This window comes from Muntiacus reevesi, chromosome 17 (assembly GCF_963930625.1).
Source record: "Muntiacus reevesi chromosome 17, mMunRee1.1, whole genome shotgun sequence".
NCBI classification, from domain to species: Eukaryota; Metazoa; Chordata; class Mammalia; order Artiodactyla; family Cervidae; genus Muntiacus; species Muntiacus reevesi.
Genome location: NC_089265.1, coordinates 50163679 through 50184175, shown reverse-complemented (window position 1 = coordinate 50184175; position 20497 = coordinate 50163679). Strand labels below are relative to the sequence as shown.

General features: G+C 44.6%; 1 protein-coding gene across 2 annotated transcripts in view; it reads left to right on the top strand.

Moving 5' to 3' along the window:
* Positions 1–1204: 1204 nt before the first annotated feature.
* Positions 1205–20497, top strand: part of GNA14 (G protein subunit alpha 14) — a 188404-nt gene continuing 169111 nt past the window's right edge. The window contains exon 1 of one of the 2 annotated variants that reach the window (XM_065908332.1): positions 1205–1462. In XM_065908332.1, coding sequence (XP_065764404.1) covers positions 1339–1462 — 124 coding nt within the window. In that variant the 5' untranslated portion in view covers positions 1205–1338. Of the gene's footprint in view, positions 1463–1589; positions 1695–20497 lie in introns of those variants that run through there. The other variant, XM_065908333.1, reaches the window with a different exon arrangement.

Here is a 20497-nt window from a genome sequence, read left to right as displayed (position 1 = left end):
GCATTCTATCGTTCCATTTGGGCACAAAGAGATGCTTTTTAATGTTTAAGTTTTTGTTAGTGCAGTTCAACTGTGATCCCGAGGTTCCAGGAGACAGGCGGTCGTCAGGCTTCAGGGTTGGGGCAGGCACCTGCTGCAAACGGGTCAGCTCTCTCCAAAGCAGGAGTCTTTCCCATCGTAAAATGCAAAGTAGCCAGCCGTTTTCCATTCCCCCATCTCCGGCGGCGTAGGAAGGGGCCCGGAGGATATTTACCCACCCCGCACTCGCACTTCTATTGAACAGAACCCGGGGGCAGCGGCTTCTCCGAGAGCAGCGCCAACCGGCTCCGGCCCAGCCGAGGCTCACACTTTTGGCCGAGCCGGCGCTGGGCTGGGGCGTCCGGGAAGCCTAGGGGATCCGTCTAGGAAACCGCGGGGTGCGTGCTGCTGAGGCCGGTTCTGAGAGCCTCAATTTCAACTGGGCGCAACTCAGCCTCGCCCCTGGCGCGCTCGGCTCCTTTTGCAGCTGGGAGGAGTTGAGGCTGGGAGTTGGCAAACCTCACTCACCTGTCGGAACTTGGATCCGGACAGGGAGCGGGGCCTGGAGATCAGGACACGCTGGTTACCGCAGCCTCGGCCTTCCTCGCGCCGGGCCACCACGGCCAGGGGTTGTGGGGGCTGCTCCCCGAGACTCGGGACGCCTGGGCTCGGCTCCGCAGCTCCCTACTCCCCGCTCTTGCCCCGGGCGCCACCGACTTGGCGAGCAGCGAAGGCCAGCTCGAGCCGACGCCAGGGCTGCGGGTTCGAGAGGCTCCGCCTCCTTCGGCCACTTCGAGCCACGAGCGCCTCCGGGAACTTTTCCAGTCTGTCTTAGGCTGCGGTCACCGCTGAGGTTTTCAGAACTTTGCAGGAGAGGGCCCGCTAGGACCTCTGCCTCCAACCCACGCCTTGCCTGCCGCCTGCCTGGGACATCCCCGAGTCCAGGAGATCCCGCTCCCCGACGCCCCAACTTTTCGCGAGCGGTCTGCGCTCCCAGACTGTCGAGCTCCTGTGCCAAGAGGCGTGCTGGTTTTCGGGGGCCGGCAGCGCTCTCTCCCTCGGCTCGCCTTCCACCTTCCCCCGCGCGGGGCTGGGTGAGTCGGGATCTGCGGTGCACTTGAGCGTTCCCAGAGCTCCGGATTCGCTCCCGCCCCGGAGACGCCCTTCCAGGCGGGACTGAACCCGGGCGGTCCCGGCTTCTTACTCCGAAACCCGAGTCGGCCCGGGTCTTTTCCCTCCGTACTCCGGTGCCGTCGCGGATCGGCCGGCGGAGCGTCCGGGCCCTCGAGACTTCGTGGCCTGTCGAGGGCTGCGCGTACCATGGCCGGCTGCTGCTGCCTGTCCGCGGAGGAGAAGGAGTCGCAGCGCATCAGCGCCGAGATCGAGCGGCAGCTTCGCCGGGACAAGAAGGACGCGCGCCGCGAGCTCAAGTTGCTGCTTCTGGGTGAGTGAGCGTCTCCCACCCCTGAGCTCCGGGCATTTCGCTCCCGGCCGCTTCCCTCGCCCGGATCCCTGGCTGGAGGACCTGGAACCGAGCGGTTTGCTGCTGCGCGGCTTCCTCCTCCTCCCGGGGGCTCGCGGATGACAGCAAGCTGGGCCCTTAGGCGGCAGTCCTTTGCACCTCCAGCTGGGCGACATTGGAAGGCACCCCCTTCCTGACCCCGAACAGCTGAGAGGTAACATTTGACCTCTGCTTTCTCCGTTGTGTGCGTCTCTCCCTAAAGCCTCATCCACCTCACCCCTGCGTCCACAGCGCACACCGCCTCTGCAGGACGTATCTTGGATGTTGGGGGTTGGTGGTGGGGAGCTGTTTAATCCACGTTTTGGGTTCATCCTGGCCCCTGCGCTCTCGAGTAAGTACGGTTGACTGAGCGCTAACGAAGCGCTCGGTTCTTACGCGCATCGCCGCCCAGTGATGGGGACAAGTGATATCCCCATTTTAGAGAATTAAAAACAGGACGCAAAATTGGCGAACTTGCCCTGACTGAGAAAGGGCAAAGCAGATACCGGGACTGTCGTGGGGGTGCAGCCCAGCCTTAACCTCTCTCCCCGCTGTGACGGCCTCCGCCTGCCTCCCCGAGCTCCCGTTGGGGAGGCCTGTTTGCGTAAAGGCCCAAACCTCCCTTGCTCAGCTCAGCTCCCCGTGTGTTCCTATCTAGGGTTGGGACTCCGGTTCCCCAGCCGCTCTGGCTAGTTCTTCATCGGGCTCTTCGGGCGTCTGCACAGCTCTAGGTAGGACGCTCACTTTCAAAAACGGAAAGAGAATGTTAAAAGTTTGCCCAGTGTGCGCCTTAGGGCAGGATCCCTTCTCTTGGGACTTTCTAGAACCCTGTTCAGTCTGTTTGCTGTTGAGGAAGATTTACCTTTTCCTTCTTTCATACCAGAGTAGCAGCTGTCAGATCTTTCTAGATAGCTGCAAATATTTCAACTTTTTTCTTTCCCTGAAGAGTGCCTAACCAAGCCGCTGTGCTGAAAGTGTGGGCTCAGGTCTGCAGGTGGGCCTGAGAAGCCACTCTGGGAGGAGATGGAGCCTCGGTGGGGAAGGAAGAGGATTCTGTTCACTGACCTGGGCTGCCCTTTCATGCCTGGCCCAGAACTCGGAGGGGTCTGAGAATTCTAATGGTCCTTGGCCTTCCGGGTTGTTATAAAGCTACATTTGCCAAGGAAGGAGGATTCTGTGACTGTCTGTTGGTGGATAGCGCTGAAAAGTAATTATGTGGGACCCCAGTGTCCTCCTGTCCGAGGCTCCACGAAGATTAGGGGCGGGCCGGGCTTTAGCTGCACTGTTGTTATTGTTTAGCCCTAGTCTTTTCCATCCCTTGGACAGTAGCCCGCCAGACTCCTCTGTCCATGGAATTTCCCAGGTAAAAATACTGGAATGGGTTGCCATTTCCTTCTCCAGGGTATCTTTCCAACCAAAGGATCGAACTTGTGTCTCCTGCATTGCAGGCAGATTCTTTACCACTGAGCCACCTGGGAAGCCCTTTAACTGCATACTTTTTCAAGGACAGACTGAGTCCTCTTTCCTTGTGAAATACTTTTTGATCTGTGTCAATGTGTAAAATTCAGTGCCTGAAATATACCAGGAGCTTGACAAATGAAAATTAAGCAGGAAGCTGACCATATTGTATTGGTGATAAGACTGTTTAGGGGTAAAATGCTTGCATTTACTTACGATCAAACTAGGGTAGGGATGTTTGTAGGTATGTTTTCCCTGAAAGTCTTAATCCAGGTGACTAGAATCTGTTTTTGTACCCTCCAGGCCCTTGCCCTAACCCTCTTGTTGCCCCTTTTCAGCACTGCCTGACCTCCCAGGAACCCCTTTTTAATCATCTTCAGCTGTGACTAGCACACCATCTCAGTGCTAATCATCCAGAACTTGTTAGCAAGTTGTTATACCACATGGAACTATCCAAAACTCCAAGGATGGACTTTGAAACCTCCGGTTTAGTTTGCTCTGCAAGGGAGCAGGGCATACTTGCATTTCTTAAGACAGAAGAGGAGGAGGCCATGACGCCAAAAACACAGAAATTAGGGAATCCTTTTTTGTCTAAAGTCATGCAGTTTGAGTGAAAATAAAAGTCACCTGAGCTGCTATAATGGGTGCATTAGATGAACCACTGCCTGAGTACCTCAGGTGAAAACTGTTTTGCAAATAGGAGTTGAGGATCCCGTGTGGAGGGTGGAATGAGCCAAAAGGCCGTCAGCTCTTTGACAAGGAAGCATGCTGTTGCAACGAAGTGATTTAAGGACATTTCCAAAGTACATTCGGTGGGGCCATATCCTGTTTGTGCTTAATAAAAGCATGGGTCAGTGTCCACAGGGAGAGATAAAACTTGCTTCCCATTTGGGGCTACTGTTTGCAAGGTGTCAGTGTGGCACTTTCTTGTGGAAGGAGAAAGGGGAGAAATAAAGGAGATGGCTGAAATTAGTAGAAAGAAATTCCTCATCAGTTCCTCAGATAAATGCAGGACAAAAGAGTTCTGATAAGAACCTGACGAACATCACTCCATGTAGGAAGAAAGTGGACAATAGCAACGAAATGGGGAGAAATGTGATTTTTATTGATTTTTGGTATCAAATGAGGCTTGGAAAAATGCTGCTTGTTAATCAGTTCGAGTGTCTCCAGCATCTCTGATGTCTTGATTTTGGATGCAGATCTCATGTTGGAACTGGAATGTGTACCGGGGAATTGGTATTTAACTTATGCTGGTATAGGGATTAAAAATGTAGCTTCTTAGGTCTGATTGCCTGAGTTCAAACTCTGGTTCTACCCTTTCTTAACTGTAGACTAATTTGGCTCTGTTGGCTAGTAAGTGTCAACTAGCTTCATTCCATTTTGTAGCATTTTTGGCAGCTGGGGAGGTGTTATTTCCATTTTAGCTGACCAGTTGTAGGTTGGTAGCAGTTTGTCTAAGTTGTGCTGGTTGTTCTTTAACAAAAATGCTTTGCTTGGAATTCTCCTTATCATTTTCTGAACCTTAAGCTGACTTTTAAATCTCTTACTCTTCTTATACTAATGAGTTGAAAAATCTGAGTCCCCTACAGTTTTGTTGCATTGGTTATAACAAAATTCCATGTCAGAACTATTTGTCATGTTCCTGGGCTGCAAGTCTGCTTAGGCTTAATGGCTAGAAAGTTATTGTCCGGCTCCAGCTTCTCTCCACTGACCAGTTGGCACCAGATATTCTGCTGTAAGCCTTCCTCTGCCCCGTTTTGGTTTATTTATTATCCATGTAAACTCACATATAGCTAGGATTGTGTTTGTGTGTGAGAGAGTTTTACCAGTGGTTTTTATTTCATTACTGAATCATTTGGGTACTGAAATTGCACCCAATTTGCACACTAGTTCCCGTATCACTCCTGCATCAGTTTTTGGAGCATTTCCGTACTTTCTGGCATAACTCCGTGCTCCAGGTTCATCTTGTACCCCTCTTCTCAGTCCAAAAATCAGTCATTTCTCTGCTGGGCCTTGATCATTTTCAGTGGAAAACTGTACATTATTTTTCCTGAAGATAATTAAACACTTGAAACAAAGATGTCAACTCCCCTATTTCAAATCAGTCACCAGTGCGTAAGTATCTGGAAAACCACATTTCTAGAGTTCCAAGTTAGAGGATGAAAGTTTTAAGGTTGCAGTGCTATCAAAGTAGATATAAAAGGGAAAAATCTAACAGTAGAGTTAGATGAAAAACAATGTAAAAAAGTCTTAGTCCTCAAAGGGTACTTTTTTCATTTTTAATGGCTTCTAGTCTGTATCGCCTTTTGTTTTCTCTTTTTCTATGATACCTGAATCACAAGAGAAAAGTCTCCTTGTAAGAACTCCCTTGTGTGGGGTGGCAGGGAGGGAGGCGGTTGGACTGAGGGGAGAGAGGAGTGTACAGCAAGTCACTGTAGCAAAGCTATTGTGTTACTCAAAACAGATTGAAATTCACACAAAAAGAGGACTTTATTCGAAGGATTCTTACCAGGGTGTCTAATGAAATGAAAAGAATCAAATTGTAAAAACCAGGAAAGCAGATGCCAGGGCCTTCCCAGGGCACAATCACTAACGTGACTTGGCTCAGTTCCCTTCCAAGCTCTAGAACCTTCTGGGCCTTTCTTGTCCCTGTCGTTGAGCCTGCGGCCCCATGTGAGTGAGGCTGTGAACCTGAATCAATCAGTTTAGTCTGGGAGATGCATAGCACAGACAGAGCTTCATTTGAATGCACATGGCCTGAAGCTGGGTGCCCTATAAGGCCAGCAGCCGCCGCTGCAGACAGTGCAAAGAATTAGAAGCGAACCAGCAGAAATCCCAGGGTGCTAGAGGAATAGTACTCTGCAGGACTCTGTGTGGAACCCCAACTTTCATTACCACAGTTGGCTCTCTGCTAATGGGTAAATTAATGACATCATGTTGGCCAGGGTTCCTGGTTGCAGAAGAATAATTCCACTTAAGAATGATTTATTGGAGGGGAAACAGGAAGCTCGTAAATTGATGGGAATTGAAGAGCAGGCTAAGTGAAAGGGCAAGATCCAAGGGAGTCTTGACACTGGAATCAGACCAGGCTGCCAAGTGCACAGCCAGAAACTTACCACCCAGAGAGCTGAGAGTCACTGAGGCTGCCCTGGATGCCTACCTCCACGTGAGTGCAGCAAATCCTCTGTGATCATCTCTTGCAACTTTCTTTCACTTTGCAAAACCTCAGGCCATCTGATTTTGCCCACAGATTCGATCCCTGGGTCGGGAAGATCCCCTGGAGGAGAGCAAGGCAACCCTCTCCAGTATTTTTTCCTGAAGAATCCCATGGACAGAGGAGCCAGGTGGGCTGCAATTCATGGGGTCACACAGGGTCAGAGACAACTGAAGAAGCGACTTAACATGCACACATATGCACAGGGAGCTTGGGGAGAGGTAGGATGGTGTAGTGGTGAGAACACGCTCTCTGGAGTCAGCCTTTGTGAGTTTAAAATCTAGGTGATCTAGTGGTTAAGACCATGCTTCTAATGCAGGGGTTGCAGGTCCTCGTCAGGGAACTAAGCTCCCACATTCTGTGCAGTGAAGTAAAAAAGCACAAAATAATAATAAAAATAAGAAACAGTAAAATCTACGCAATAAATAGTCCCCGTTGTGCTGCCAACCCTCTGCTGGGCTCAGTTACAAGGTCTCTGATAGAAGCAGCATGTTTTTTCCAGAAGGGCATGCAGATAGGACAGTCAATGACATGAAATCTCCACTGGTGTCCCTTCTCAGAGAACATGGACCTGACGTGTGGTCATAACGTAGCATCATGAAGTGAGCAGCATGTTAAGGCTCTGGAAACCTGAGGGGTTGTTTTGTTTTGCTGTTGTTTTGATGGAGGTAGCCTCTGAGTAGTAAACATATGACCATGAGCAAGACCTTCCCTTTTGAACCCCAGGATCCTCACTGTAAAATGAATGTTTTGGATCAGGTGACCTCTGTTGTTGCTCAGTTGCTCAGTCATGTCTGGCTCTTTGTGACCCTATGAACTTCAGCACCCCAGGCTTCCCTGTCCTTCACCATCTCGGAGTTTGCTCAAACTCAAACCATTGAGTCGGTGATGCCATCCAACCATCTCATCCCGTCATCCCCTTCTCCTCCTGCCTTCAATCTTTCCCAGCTCATTAGATATTTCTAATGAGTCGGCTGTTCGCATCAGGTCGCCAAAGTATTTTAGCTTCAGCATCAGCCCTTCCAATGAATATTCGTGGTAGATTTCCTTTAGAATTGATTAGTTTGATCCCCTTGCTGTCCAAGGGACTCTCTGAGGTCTTTCCAATTCTGGCATCAGATGGTTTATACCAGTGTGCTCCCAGGACCAGCAATATCAGCTCCTCTGGGAACTTGTTGGAAATGCAAACTCTCAGTCCTCAGCATGGCCTTCTGAATCAAATTCTAGAGTAGGACCAGCAAGCTGTATGTTAATAGGATCTCCTGGTGATCCTGATACACATAAATTGGAGAACGTGTCTTATAACCTTGGCCTGGACCTCAGGATGGACCAGCCTCTGATTGCCACCCTGGGCTCTAAAGCAGGTACCTTCTCGTTCAGTGGGTATCTGGGAGGCCCCTGGGATCAAGCTGCCGAGGTGCTGCTCTATTTTTTGATGTTGAAGTAGTCTCTCTCAGCAACTTGATGAAGGGTCTTCAGAATGTGAACTGGGTGATCTGTAGGAACTGTTTAGGCTCTCTCCCCAGGTGTCAGGTTGCTGGGCAGAGAGGAGAAGCAGGCACGCGTGTGCCTACATCTTACCTTGGCAAGAGTCCTTACAAAAGCAGCAGTGTCTGCATTTGCGTGAGCCCTTGACCTTGATGTAGAACTCCTGAGGTTGTGCTCCTATAAATTGTAATGGTTTTATGGCCTGTTATCATTAAGTAATTATCTCTCTATTACGGACTAAGTGGTGCAGAGAAAGCCCATTTTAGTACTAGCCACCAAATATCAGTCTGCTCTTTGAAAATTCTACCTCTGTGGAACGTTGGGGGCTTCCCTGGTGGTTCAGATGGTAAAGTGCCTGGAATGCGGGAAACCTGGGTTTGATCCTTGGGCTGGGAAGATCCCATGGAGAAGGGCATGGCAACCCACTCCAGTACCCTTGCCTGGAAAATCCCATGGACAGAGGAGCCTGGTGGGCTACAGTTCACGGGGTCACAAAGAGTTGGACACAACTGATCTGGATAAAGGAAAATGGAACATTTGCTATATATTCCTGGTTGTCAAGTTTTTTGTTTTTTTTTGTTTTGTTTTTTTCCCCCAAGTAACCGATACATTCTGGTATTCTGTACTTGGTCGTAAATGAGAGAAAAAGAGAACTTTTATCTTCTATTATTTTGTCTGAAAGGTATCTTTTGTAGTCAGTTAGTTGTCCATGACCCAAAGAGGAACTATGCCACTGCTTTCTCGAACCTGCCATGAATGACACCTTCATTTTGACATTTTTTTCTTTTTTCATTTTGACATTTTGCGTAACTCATCTCCAGAATGTTTTTCTGTTGCTCAGCTACTATATAACTGGGAAATATAAGCTAATTGTATTCCTAAACAAAATCAGATAAATGAAGGTGATAAATCATTTATAGAAGCATCATCTAATGTACCTCGTAGTCTAAACCTGGTTGTCTAAGTCAGTGCCACTCAAAAAGCAGTCATGGGTCCTGGGCCAGACAAATACAGAAATCAAGAATAGACACCTAGAAACTTTTATAGCGATTTAACATTGATGTAGCATCAGGGGGTATTTTTATTGTGTTTCATTGATGTAATAGCCTGCAACTGAATGGGAAAAATTTAAAAACTGGTCCCTTACCACAGAGTTTGAGAAACAAGAGTGCAGACTTTTAAGGATGGGGTAGAAAAAGATCAGAGGAGTTAGACTCAGCAGATGTCGCAGGGTTTGGTGATCAGTAGCTGTCTGACAGTAAGCCACAGTGAGGAGGCCAGTCTCTTGGTTGCCAGCCAGTTCTATTAAGTCACTCCCGAGTCTTCATGTTGAACTTCATTTCTAAGGTAACATCGGTTCTAAGAGGTGCCATTGTCTTGAAAGCAGATTTTCATTTATTGCATTGTACACATCAACGCAAAGGCCCTCTTGACCTTAAAAATGTTCATTTGTGTGGAAGTAAATCTCAGAATCAAGAATATAAGGCTGTTTAATTTCTTTTTTCCTCTAATAGTACAAATTTAAAATAAAGCAAAACGGTTCCAATTATTGACAAATAATTCAATTTCATAAAACTAGTTTAAGTGCTGAAATTAGATTGGAAAAGATGCCTCTGTTTTATTTCCATCAGCCCCACTGAGTTCAAGTAATCTTATTCTGTGAAACTCTGAAAAGGGTTGCTTCCTGGGTCAGTGGGACTGTTATGTATATAAAGGGTAAGAAGCAAATAAGAGGAGGCACATGTGAGCTCACTAATGCAGGCTACTGTTGGCTCCAGTGCGGATGGGCTGCACCCAGGTGGCTGGTGGAGTCTAGGAAGAGCTTTCCATGGGACATTGAAATCCGTGATGGCTTTGTTCGCCACTGAACCCACAAAGCTGACCACAGAGCCTAGCTAAATCAGAGGTTGAATAAATACATGTCTCTCCTTCTCTCTCTGTAGTGGCTTCCATGAAATACCAGGTGAGTAGTGTGAATTCCTTACAGGAGCTGGAGGTCTCTGTTGTTTCGGGTGTCACAGAAACATTCATGGAAGGAAGACTGGCCTGGTTTGGGCCTTGAAGGGTGAAAGTCGCTCAGTCGTGTCCGACTCTTTGCAGCCCCTTGGACTGTACAGTCCCTGGAATTCTCCAGGCCAGAATACTGGAGTGGGTAGCCGTTCCCTCCTGTAGGGGATCTTCCCAACCCAGGAATCGAACTGGAGTACTTAAAGAATTTATCAAGTGAAAATGTTACTTAAACGTTTAAACCATTTGCCAAGTGAGAATGTTAAAAATATTCTAGTATATTCATCTAAAAAGCACCTTAAAAGGTGATATTAGACGTATTTCCCAACTCCTTTCTTAACATATCCAAAATAGAACACATTGAGCCAAATCGAAGGGTCTTCTCTCTTTCTCTCCCTGATTGATGCATCTCTACTAACAGATGGTACCCCTGACCACCTGGTGCTCAAACCAGAATCCGGGGAGTCTTTTTGGTCTTTCTTTTTTTTCCTTTTGTTATTGGAATATGATTGCTTTACAGTGTTGTTAGTTTCTGCTGTACAATGGAGTGAATTACCTACATGTATAAATCTATCCCCTCCCTCTTGAACCTCCCTTCCAGCCCCACCCTACCCCTCCGAGTCTTCACAGAGCACCAAGCTGAGCTTCTGTGCTGTACACCAGGTCCTCAGTGACTGTTTTATACATGGTAGTTTATGTATCAGAGAAGGCAATGGCACCCCACTCCAGTACTCTTGCCTGGAAAATCCCATGGACGGAGGAGCCTGGTGGGCTGCAGTCCATGGGGTCGTTAACAGTTGGACATGACTCAGCGACTTCCCTTTCACTTTTCACTTTCATGCATTGGAGAAGGAAATGGCAACCCACTCCAGTGTTCTTGCCTGGAGAATTCCAGGGATGGGGGAGCCTGGTGGGCTGCCGTCTATGGGGTCACACAGAATTGGACACAACTGAAGCGACTTAGCAGCAGCAGTGTATATGTGTCAGTTCTACTGTCACAATTTGTCCCTGCTAACCATGTCTGTACGTCAGTTCTGTGTCTCCTGATCTTCTACTACAGGTAACACTAGAAATAAAATAATGATAATAAAACATTTATACATCCAGTCACCGTTCTAGGCACTTGAACAATCTCATTTATTTCTTGCTGTGCTTGGAGCTTCAGTTAACTGTTGTCCACCCCATTATACAGATGAGGAAACTGAGGCTCCAAAACCAGGTTCACCAGCTAGCTTAGAGCTAGGGTTTGAAGCCAGACAGTCTGACTCCAGAGTTCTGGTGCCTAATCACATTCCTGTTTGTTTCCCGGAGCCAACATCTCTCCAAAATCTACTTCAGGAGGCCAGATCTCTCTGTGTGCACTTTTTGCCATCCTATTTGCCCCAACCATTGTCTGGATTACTTCATCCTCTACTGCTCTTTGGCCCTGAGTTCACTCTCCACATTGCAGCCAGAGTGACTTTTTAAACGTAAATTGGAAGAATTGATGCTTTTGAGCTGTGGTGTTGGAGAAGACTCTTGAGAGTCCCTTGGACTGCAAGGAGATCCAACCAGTCCATCCTAAAGGAGATCAGTCCTGGGTGTTCATTGGAAGGACTGATGTTGAAGCTGAAACTGCAGTACTTTGGCCACCTGATGCGAAGAGCTGACTCATTGGAAAAGACCCTGATGCTGGGAAAGACTGAGGGCAGGAGGAGAAGGGGATGACAGAGGATCAGATGGTAGGATGGCATCACCAGCTCAATGGACATGAGTTTGGGTAAACTCCGGGAGTTGGTGATGGACAGGGAGGCCTGGCGTGCTGTGCCTTATGGGGTCGCAGAGAGTCAGACATGACTGAGCAACTGGACTGAACTGAACTGAACTTTCCTGCTCAAAACCTTTCTATGTCTTCCCTTCCCTTTTTGCCTTCAGATGCAAATATAAAATCTGTGCATGGCCGGTGAGATCCTCTATCCAGCCCCTGCCACCTCTCTGCAGTTATTCCCTTTGATCACTTACTTCTGTCCACAGAGCCTCCTCTTAGGACCTGTCATGGGCCACATGCTTCCTTATTATATGTCTGCACACAGCAATTGTCTGCTTCCAGCGTGTGTCCTTACTGGTCTTCTAGGTACTCATTTCAGAATGCATCTTAAATATCCCTTCCTCCTGGAAGCCTTCACTGACTCCTTGATCTAAAACAAGTCCTCCCAGAATATTCTCCCATAGCCCATTCTACATTTTTTTCTTAATTTATTTTTTTAATTGAAGGATAACTGTTCCACAGTATTGTGTTGGTCTCTGCCATACATCAACAGGAATCAGCCATAGGTATAGTCTACATTTCTTTTTAAAAATAGTTGTCATCGTGGCTTAACTCTATTTCTGATGTTTTATTTACTCTCTGTCTCCCCCTCTAGACTCTGTTTGTTGAGCATAGGTCTTGTGTGGTGCTTGGATGTTCCAGAAACATTTGCTGAATGAACAAATGTACTGCCATTTAGTATCAATATTATTGCTTAAAAGAAAGAATATTTTGCCTTCAAATAGTGGGAAGGGCTTATTCTTAATAGAGGATAGTTTAAATTGGATAAATATACATTTATAACAAATTCATATTTGTTCATATTAAACGTTCCCTTTTGGACTAATGAAAACTTTATTACATACTGACATTGGAATGTGGGCTGATGTTCTGGAATCAGTGATGTATTGCATGTGTCTTATTTTTTTTCTAAGTTTTCACATTTTCTTACACACAAAAGTGAATATTCTTGAGTGTTTAAAAATTTTTTTTTAGTTTAGAAAGTGGCATATTTGCAGCAAAGACTGCTGTCAGTCTCCTAAATGCCTTTCCTCCTTCTGTGATGCGGTAATCTCTTGACACATGACATGCTCAGTTTAACTGCCGCTAGGTGTGGTCGTTTGACTCAGTTTACAGCCCATGGGATGGAAACTGTAGTCATATAGGTGATTTCTGAGTTGTGACCTTAAAAAGAAAGGAGGCTTTCTTCCCTTCTAGAGAAGGATGCTGATTTGGTGGTAGCACTAAGAGCAACCGCCTTTTCCCATGAGATGGAAGTTGGGTGTTGAGGATGAAAAGGCAACAAGGTAGGAGAGGCCTGTATTCCTGATAGTGTGAAGGTGCCGTACTAGCTCTGAGCTAGGAATGATGGCACCCTTTTCCAACAGCTGCTAAACTGGTATCCTAGCTAATAAAATATTATGCAATCTGTTTTGCACTCAGCTTTTTAATTCCTAGTATCTGGGAGTTCTTTCCCAATCACATGCAATTCTAAGGTTTAAAAAAAAAAACAGAATGTAATATGTTTGGGGCAACCGTACCTCTGTGTGTGTGCTGGCTCTTTGAGACCCCATGGACTATAGCCTGACAGGCTCTTTTGTCCATGGGATTTTTCTGGCAAGAATACTGGAGCAGGTTACAATTTCTTCCCCAGGGGATCTTCCTGACCCAGGGATCAAACCTGAGGCTCTGGTATCTTCTGCATTGCAGGTGGATTCTTTACCACTGCACTACCTGGGAAGCCCTATGTTTGTGGGGGAGGTATCTGATATCCAATATGATGGGATCTTGGCTGGCTAGAGGTCAACACCATATCTGGGTCTCTCATTCTCCCAATATTCTGGTGATTATTGTCCTGCAGTTGACTTTTCAGGTATATGAAAGGGTCTTTTTTGCAAGCAAATAAACATTTGAAGCTACTTCTTTTACTTGATATTGAATTTGTTGAAGTTGAGGAATGTAAAACCCTAGTTGTCCTAAACCTTTACATTCATTTCAATTTTTAAATATGTATGCCATGACTTTCACTTAGTTCTTTGATTAGCTTTTAATTTACTGCTAAGTTAACTCTACTTATTAATTCAGTGAAATTTCCATTAGACAGTTAAAAACCTATTTACACATTTAAAAAGCCTGAGTAGCCTCAAATATATCAACCCCCTGACAAAGGTGGCAAGAAAAATCTAAGCATTTAAGTGTCTCCAGTGATCTCATAAACATAAAGTTATATATTACATTAATCTTGTTCTTTTAAACAGTCAAAACTATCTCTAAATGTAATAAACAATACTGTTCCTAAGTGTAATCAAATCAAATAATCATTTATACTATTAACTCCTATAAATTAGTCACAGTTCTAATACTCAGATTACTTTACATCAGGTTAAATACTTTAAACAATAACAGCATCAAAAAAACCTCAGTGCTGCTCATGATTACTATACCTATTCTTAAATTTAACTTGGGTGTTATTACTATATATTTGATTCATTTCTTATTCCTTCACCTTTTGTAGCTTCCAAAGTTCAATGCAATCAAGAGGAGAAGATTTACAATCTCAGTATGAATGTTAGGATAATTTTTCAAGCTCATAAATTTTGTTGAAAGCCTCACTTATTTCTTCCAATTTTTATCATTAAAAAAAAACTCCATTTAATCAGCTCATTTTAACTGCATTTTGTATCCACTCCCACCTGTGGGGACAGCTAGTTTCTTCACTACCTAATTTGTGTTGAAGAGATTGTACAATTTATAAACTCTTCAAGCTGTCTTGTGACCATCATTTCTGATTCTTTTACTGTCACTGAACCTTAAAGAAGAAGAACTTAGGTCTCAGATTCAAGAGATGAGTTAGGTTGTTCTTTTTTAAATTTATTTTTAATTGAAGAGTAATTGCTTTACAATATTGTGTTGTTTTCTGCCATATATCAACATGAATTAGCTATAGGTGTACATATGTCTCCTCCCTCTTAAACCTGCCTTCCACCTCCCACCGCATCCCACCCCTCTAGGCTTTTACAGAGCTGTGGTTTGAATTCCCTGAGTCACACCGCAAATTCCCATTGGGTATCTGTTTAACATATGGTAGTGTGTGTGTTCAGTGTTCTTGCCTGGAGAATCCCAGGGACCGGGGAGCCGGGTGGGCTGCCATCTGTGGGGTCGCACAGAGTCGGACACGACTGAAGTGACTTAGCAGCAGCAGCTGCAGTGTGTATGTTGGGCTTCCCTGGTGGCTCAGAGATTAAAGCATCTGCCCGCAACACGGGAGACCCGGGTTCAATCCCTGGGTCTGGAAGATCCCCTGGAGAAGGAAATGGCAATCCACTCCAGTATCCTTGCCTGGAGAATCCCATGGACAGACGAGCCTGGTGGGCTAAGTGTGTATGTTTCTGTGCTACTTTCTCCATTTGCCCCAGTCTCTCCTTCTTACCCAACCACCATGTCTATAAGTCTGTCCTCTATGTCTGTGTCTCCATTGCTGCCATGCAGATAGGTTCATCGGTACCATCTATGTGTTAGTATACAGTATTATTTTTCTCTTTCTGACTTCACATTTAACAGGCTCTGGGTTCACTCATATGAGGTTGTTTCTTAAAGCTTGTCTGGTATGGTAGAAACCAGTACACTACTGTAAAACAATTATCCTCCAATTAAAAATAAATACATTTTTCAAAAAAGGTTGTCTACATTCTGCTTTTGTTATTCTGCATTTGAACATATCAGTCTAATATTTATACATTTGTTCCCTTTCAGTAGAAGCATTGTTATTTAAGAATGAAAGAACAAGATGAAATGGAGTGAACTAAATATAAAGCCCTTGTCACAAACCATAAGCCTATCCAAACTCCACCAGCTGTAAGCCTTCAAAGCAGGTGTTTGAGTTTAAATGCTGCTTCTGTCTTCTAAAATGTCTAGAAGTTGACCGAATCACCCCTTTCATGTCTTCTCTCTGCCTTTGTATTTGTTACTGTGGAACTGTAGACTGTCTACAGGTAGCTTATGCATGAGGAAACTGCTGGAACTTTCCCTGACCATTTTCAAATTACTGTTCATTTAGGGTAATGAGGAAGTCTTTCTGCCTTGCCTAATAAGTTAATTTGTGTCTCTCTTCAAGGATAGGTGGAAGAAAAGAGCAGGCGGCTTTGGTTTATTTGACATAAATTCATCAGGATAAGACTGGACCCTAAAGGAAGTGTCTATGAATTAGGCACGACCTTGATGAAGTCAATTTATGTGTACACATATACACACACCATCACAACTACCCCCAGATAATTTGCATTTAAAAGGCATTTTGAATTTGCCCTTAGAAGAATTAAATCAATTTTGACTGCAGTGTAGCTGTATCTTGATACAAACCAGGAAATGGCCAGAAAAAACTTATTATCCAACAAAAGTATATTTATTTGTTTAAAGTGTTTATTTTGAGCATCTAAAATTTCTGTTTAAAGTCATCTTCTCTTTAAGGAGAATCATGTTGGCAAAAACAGATTATTTTTTTAGTTTTTATTATTCAAAAAACTCAAAGAATACCTTAATTTATATTATGCTACCTGATAAAGTAGTAATCAGTAATATTATTTCTATGTTTTCCAAAATTCTAAACATTCCCTACTTCATTTGATACATTGCCTGTTTAATGAATTACTTTTCCCTTTAATACTTTTAAACTTTCTACCTGAAAAAGCTGGATGTTGTCTATATGCTTGTGATGCATTGCCAGAAATCTTTGGTGTAGGTCCAAGAATGGTTTCTATTTTGCAGTGTGACCTTGGGCAAGTTAGAAAGGCATAGAAACTCCTCGGTGGTAAAAGGAAGAGGCTGGATTCATCAGTCTCTAAAAATTCTTCCAGCTCTGAGTTTCCGTGGTAACTCTTCAGCCGCAGTGGAAGTGTTACCTTGATCACTTGGGGCAGAAACTGACCCTGAGTGTGTGTGTGTGTGTGTGTGTGTGTGTGTGTGTGTGTGTGTATTCAATGCCTGCCCCAGCATAACTGAGGAAATAGTACCTGGTTGCTGTTTTTCTGGGTAACAAGTGGCAGAAATGGAATTCTTCATATTCCTTTGTTCTCTAACTGTGTTTGAATTTTCAAGTAACATGAGACTTTACATGTGCGATAATCTCAGGATATCAGAACAGGTTTTTCAGGGACAGAAATGTTTTGAATTGGTAATCTAAGTGGAACTTCTGTTTGTAGAAAGAGCTATTGACATAAAAATGGTTCTTGGGGGCAGGGTAGGTACAATGGGTGAAAGGAGTCCAAAGGTATAAACTTCTAGACATAAAATAAAAAAGTCATGGGTGTGTAGTGTACCAAAATAAATAAAAGGTAAGTAAATAAAATGACTTCTGGGACTTCCCTGGTGGCCCATAGGTGAAGAATCTACCTTCCAATGCAGGGGATGCAGGTTCAATCCCTGTTTGGGGAACTGAGATCCCACATGTCTCAGGGCAACTAAGCTCATGCTGAACCTGGAGAGCTCATGCTGCAACTACTGAGCTACAATGAGGACCCAACATAGCAAAAATTAAAAAAAAAAATAAATGAAATGACTCCTGAACTATCACTATTGGCCATTAGTCTAAAACTTTCTAGCCTTTAATTTACTATAAAGTATATGAACATAAAAAGCAGAGACATTACTTTGTCAACAAAGGTTCATCTAGTCAAAGCTATGGTTTTTCCAGTGATCATGTATGAATGTGAGAGTTGGACTATAAAGAAAGCTGAGCACCAAGGAATGGATGCTTTTGAACTGTGGTGTTGGAGAACATTCTTGAGAGTCCCTTGGACTGCAGGGAAATTCAACCAGTCCATCCTAAAGGAGATCAGTCCTAAATATTTATTGGAAGGACTGATGCTGAAGCTGAAACTCTAATACTTTGGCCATCTGATGTGAAGAACTGACTCATTGGAAAAGACCCTGATGCTGGGAAAGATTGAGGGCAGGAGGAGAAGGGGACGCCAGAGGATGAGATGGTTGGATAGCATCACTGACTCAATGGACGTGAGTCTGAGTAAACTCCAGGAGTTGACAATGGACAGGAAGGCCTATCATGCTCCGGTCCACGGGGTGGCAAAGAGTTGGACACGACTGAGCAACTGAACTGAACTGCCTGATAACAGCATTTAGGGCTTCCCAGGTGGCACTAGTGGTAAAGAACCCACCTGCTAATGCAGAAGACATAAGAGATGTGGGTTTGATCCCTGAGTTGGGAAGATCCCCTGGAGGAGGAAATGGCAACCCACTCCAGTGTTCTTGCCTGGAGAATCCCATGGATGGAGGAGCCCATGGTGACAGTCCATGGAGTTGAAAAGAGTCAGACACTACTGAAGTGACTTAGCATGCATGTATATGAACATTTAATAATGGGAGTAAACTCATATAACATGCTTATATGTCAGAAATGATTCTGAGGGTTTTATATCTATGAGTTCATTTGAGTCTTACAGGTTATTGAAGTAAGCAATATACCTTTTTCCCATTTTACTGATGAGGAAACTGAGGGTAAAGAATGATTAAATGAGTTTCTCAAAGTCACTTATTACTAGATGTGAAACTGGGATTTGATTGAGCAGGTAGTTCGATTCAGGGATTCCTTACTTTTCTTACGGGCTCTTCTCTCCTGCCCCTGGTAAAGGATCACTGTAGGGCATCGTGACCGGGCAGTAGAAGGTACTTGGAGTGGAGGCAGAGGTCGGGCACATGCTTCTGGGTCTTCCATTACAGGGCAGTGGCAGCTTTGGACAGGGCATCTAATCTCATCAGTGGTCTCTGATGGAATAGAATGTGAATTGCGTATGTGAACCACACACGTAATTTACAGTTTTCAAGTAGTCACATTTTTGTTAAAAAAGTAAAAAGAAACAAGTGAAATTAATTTTAATAATATATTTTGTTAAATTCAATATGCCAAAATATCATTTAACATGTAATCAATAAAATGTACCAATAAGATATATTCTTTTCTTCATATAAAATCTTTGAAGTCCGGTGTATATTTTACACTTACAGCACATCTCAATTCAGAGTATCCATATTTTAAGTGTTTAATACCCCTGTGTGGCTGGTGGCTGCCACACTGGACAGCGTAGCTCTGAACCCTTGGAAGCTCCTGTAAAGTGAGACCATGGTGATGGATACTCACTTAAACCATTGCTCTGAAATTGTAGGAATCTATGATGAGAAACACCTGTACTGCTTAAGTGACTTACTGTGAGATGACTTATTTCTTCCCTGCTTAAGTAGCATGGAGATTACCTTCTAAGATAAGGAATTTTTTTCACTGTTGAATTCTGAAGATTCACAAAGGCAACATAATGTCAAGATAACATGTACGTACCAAAGAAGGATTTTCAGAAAGGAACATGCTTTAGGAGGTAAAATAATAATAAAACTCAATTATTTCCCCCCACAAAATTTTGGAAGCTTGGTGTTGACCAGCTCTTGTTCCAGGTCTCTGGGATTGAGAAGAGAACCTGAATCAAAGCCTCTGCCCTCTTGGTGCTTCACTTTAGTGTGACAATAAATAGATGTGTACGATGGTTTGAGATTAGGCAGGAACCACGAAGAAGCAGACTGAGGGGTCAGACAATGGAGTCCTGGGGGATCAGTGAGTCTGGTGTTGATAGGAAGACTTCTGTGAGGAGATGACTTTTGAGGGGAGATTGCGTTGAGAGATGGGACAGTCTGCATGAAGACCTAGAGAACAGGGACCAGGAAGTGACTGAGCATTCTAGGCTGGGGAGAGCCTAAGGTGGAAATGGGCTCAGTTAGCGTGCAGAAGAGCTGAAGGTGTTGAACTCAGCAACAGAGAAGATGACAGGAACCATGATTGGGAAGGAAGAGTTTCAATTTAAATGCTCTGGGAGGCCAAGGGAGAGCAGTGATTAGCAGAGAGAGGTGACTTGATTGTTCTTTACAAAAGAAAACTCAGACAGATAATAGACTGTATTTGGTAAGAGTGGAAGCAGGAGGACCAGTTAGGATGGTATGGCGTTGTTGAGGTGATCTCTCGTGGTGACTTGATTGACATCGGAATGATGGAGGTTCCCGGGGCTTTTGGCTTGAGCCAGCATGCCAGTGGCAATGCCATTTACTGAGGTGACTGAGGGTAAGGTGAAGACGGATTGCGCAGCAGAGAGAAGGGAGCAGGGAATCAATAGTTTCGGTTTTAGACATTTTCAGACTGATGGCTAAATGAATATAGAAGTTAAGATTAAAATTGAGGCTAGAGAGATTTATCCGGTTCACCTTAGATGTTTGGAGAGATCACTTTTCTATGACGCAGAGAGCTGGCAGTATATTGTTTCATCCGGGAACTGGGTAGTTTTTTCCCCTATGATATGAATGAAGCCTTTATGATGCATAGCTTTGGATAATGATACATGTGACAAAGCCGAGGATCATGACTTAGTTGGAGGAGTGTTTCCCTTTATTGGAACAGGGTTTTGGTTCTGTGCTTGGGAAAGAGCTGTAACCAGCATTAGTAATCAGATGGTAGGCAGGCACACTGGTACAAGGTGTTTGATATTGAAATATTCCTGTACCAACTGGTAAATAACCAGTAGCCTGAATGCCCCTCCACTTTATGTTGTCAACCTAGCCATCAGGATCTCATCTCTGGAATATTCCACATCTCCCTCTACTTGGCAACTAGTAAGTAACACCTCACACAATGCTTCCTTGGCCCCATTCCAGCCACTAGAATGGACCAGCGTCTGTTCTGATTCGTCAACACCCATGCCACACCATTAGCATTTGTTCAATATTTTGAGTGTAACTGGTTCTACCTCTGGGTAGGCCATGACCAAGTCATGTGAAGTTAGGAAGAGTTACCTTCATGGATCAATCACTTGCAAATAATCCAGAATGTTGAAGTCTTTGTCCTCTTGCATGAATGATGTTTCCATTCTGCGTTAGCATTCTGTGAATATGGCACAACGCGTTTTATAGTAGCTAGTGTCTGGGTTGACAAGGGCTTGGCATATGTATCAGCACGAATACTACAGACGGCTCTCCC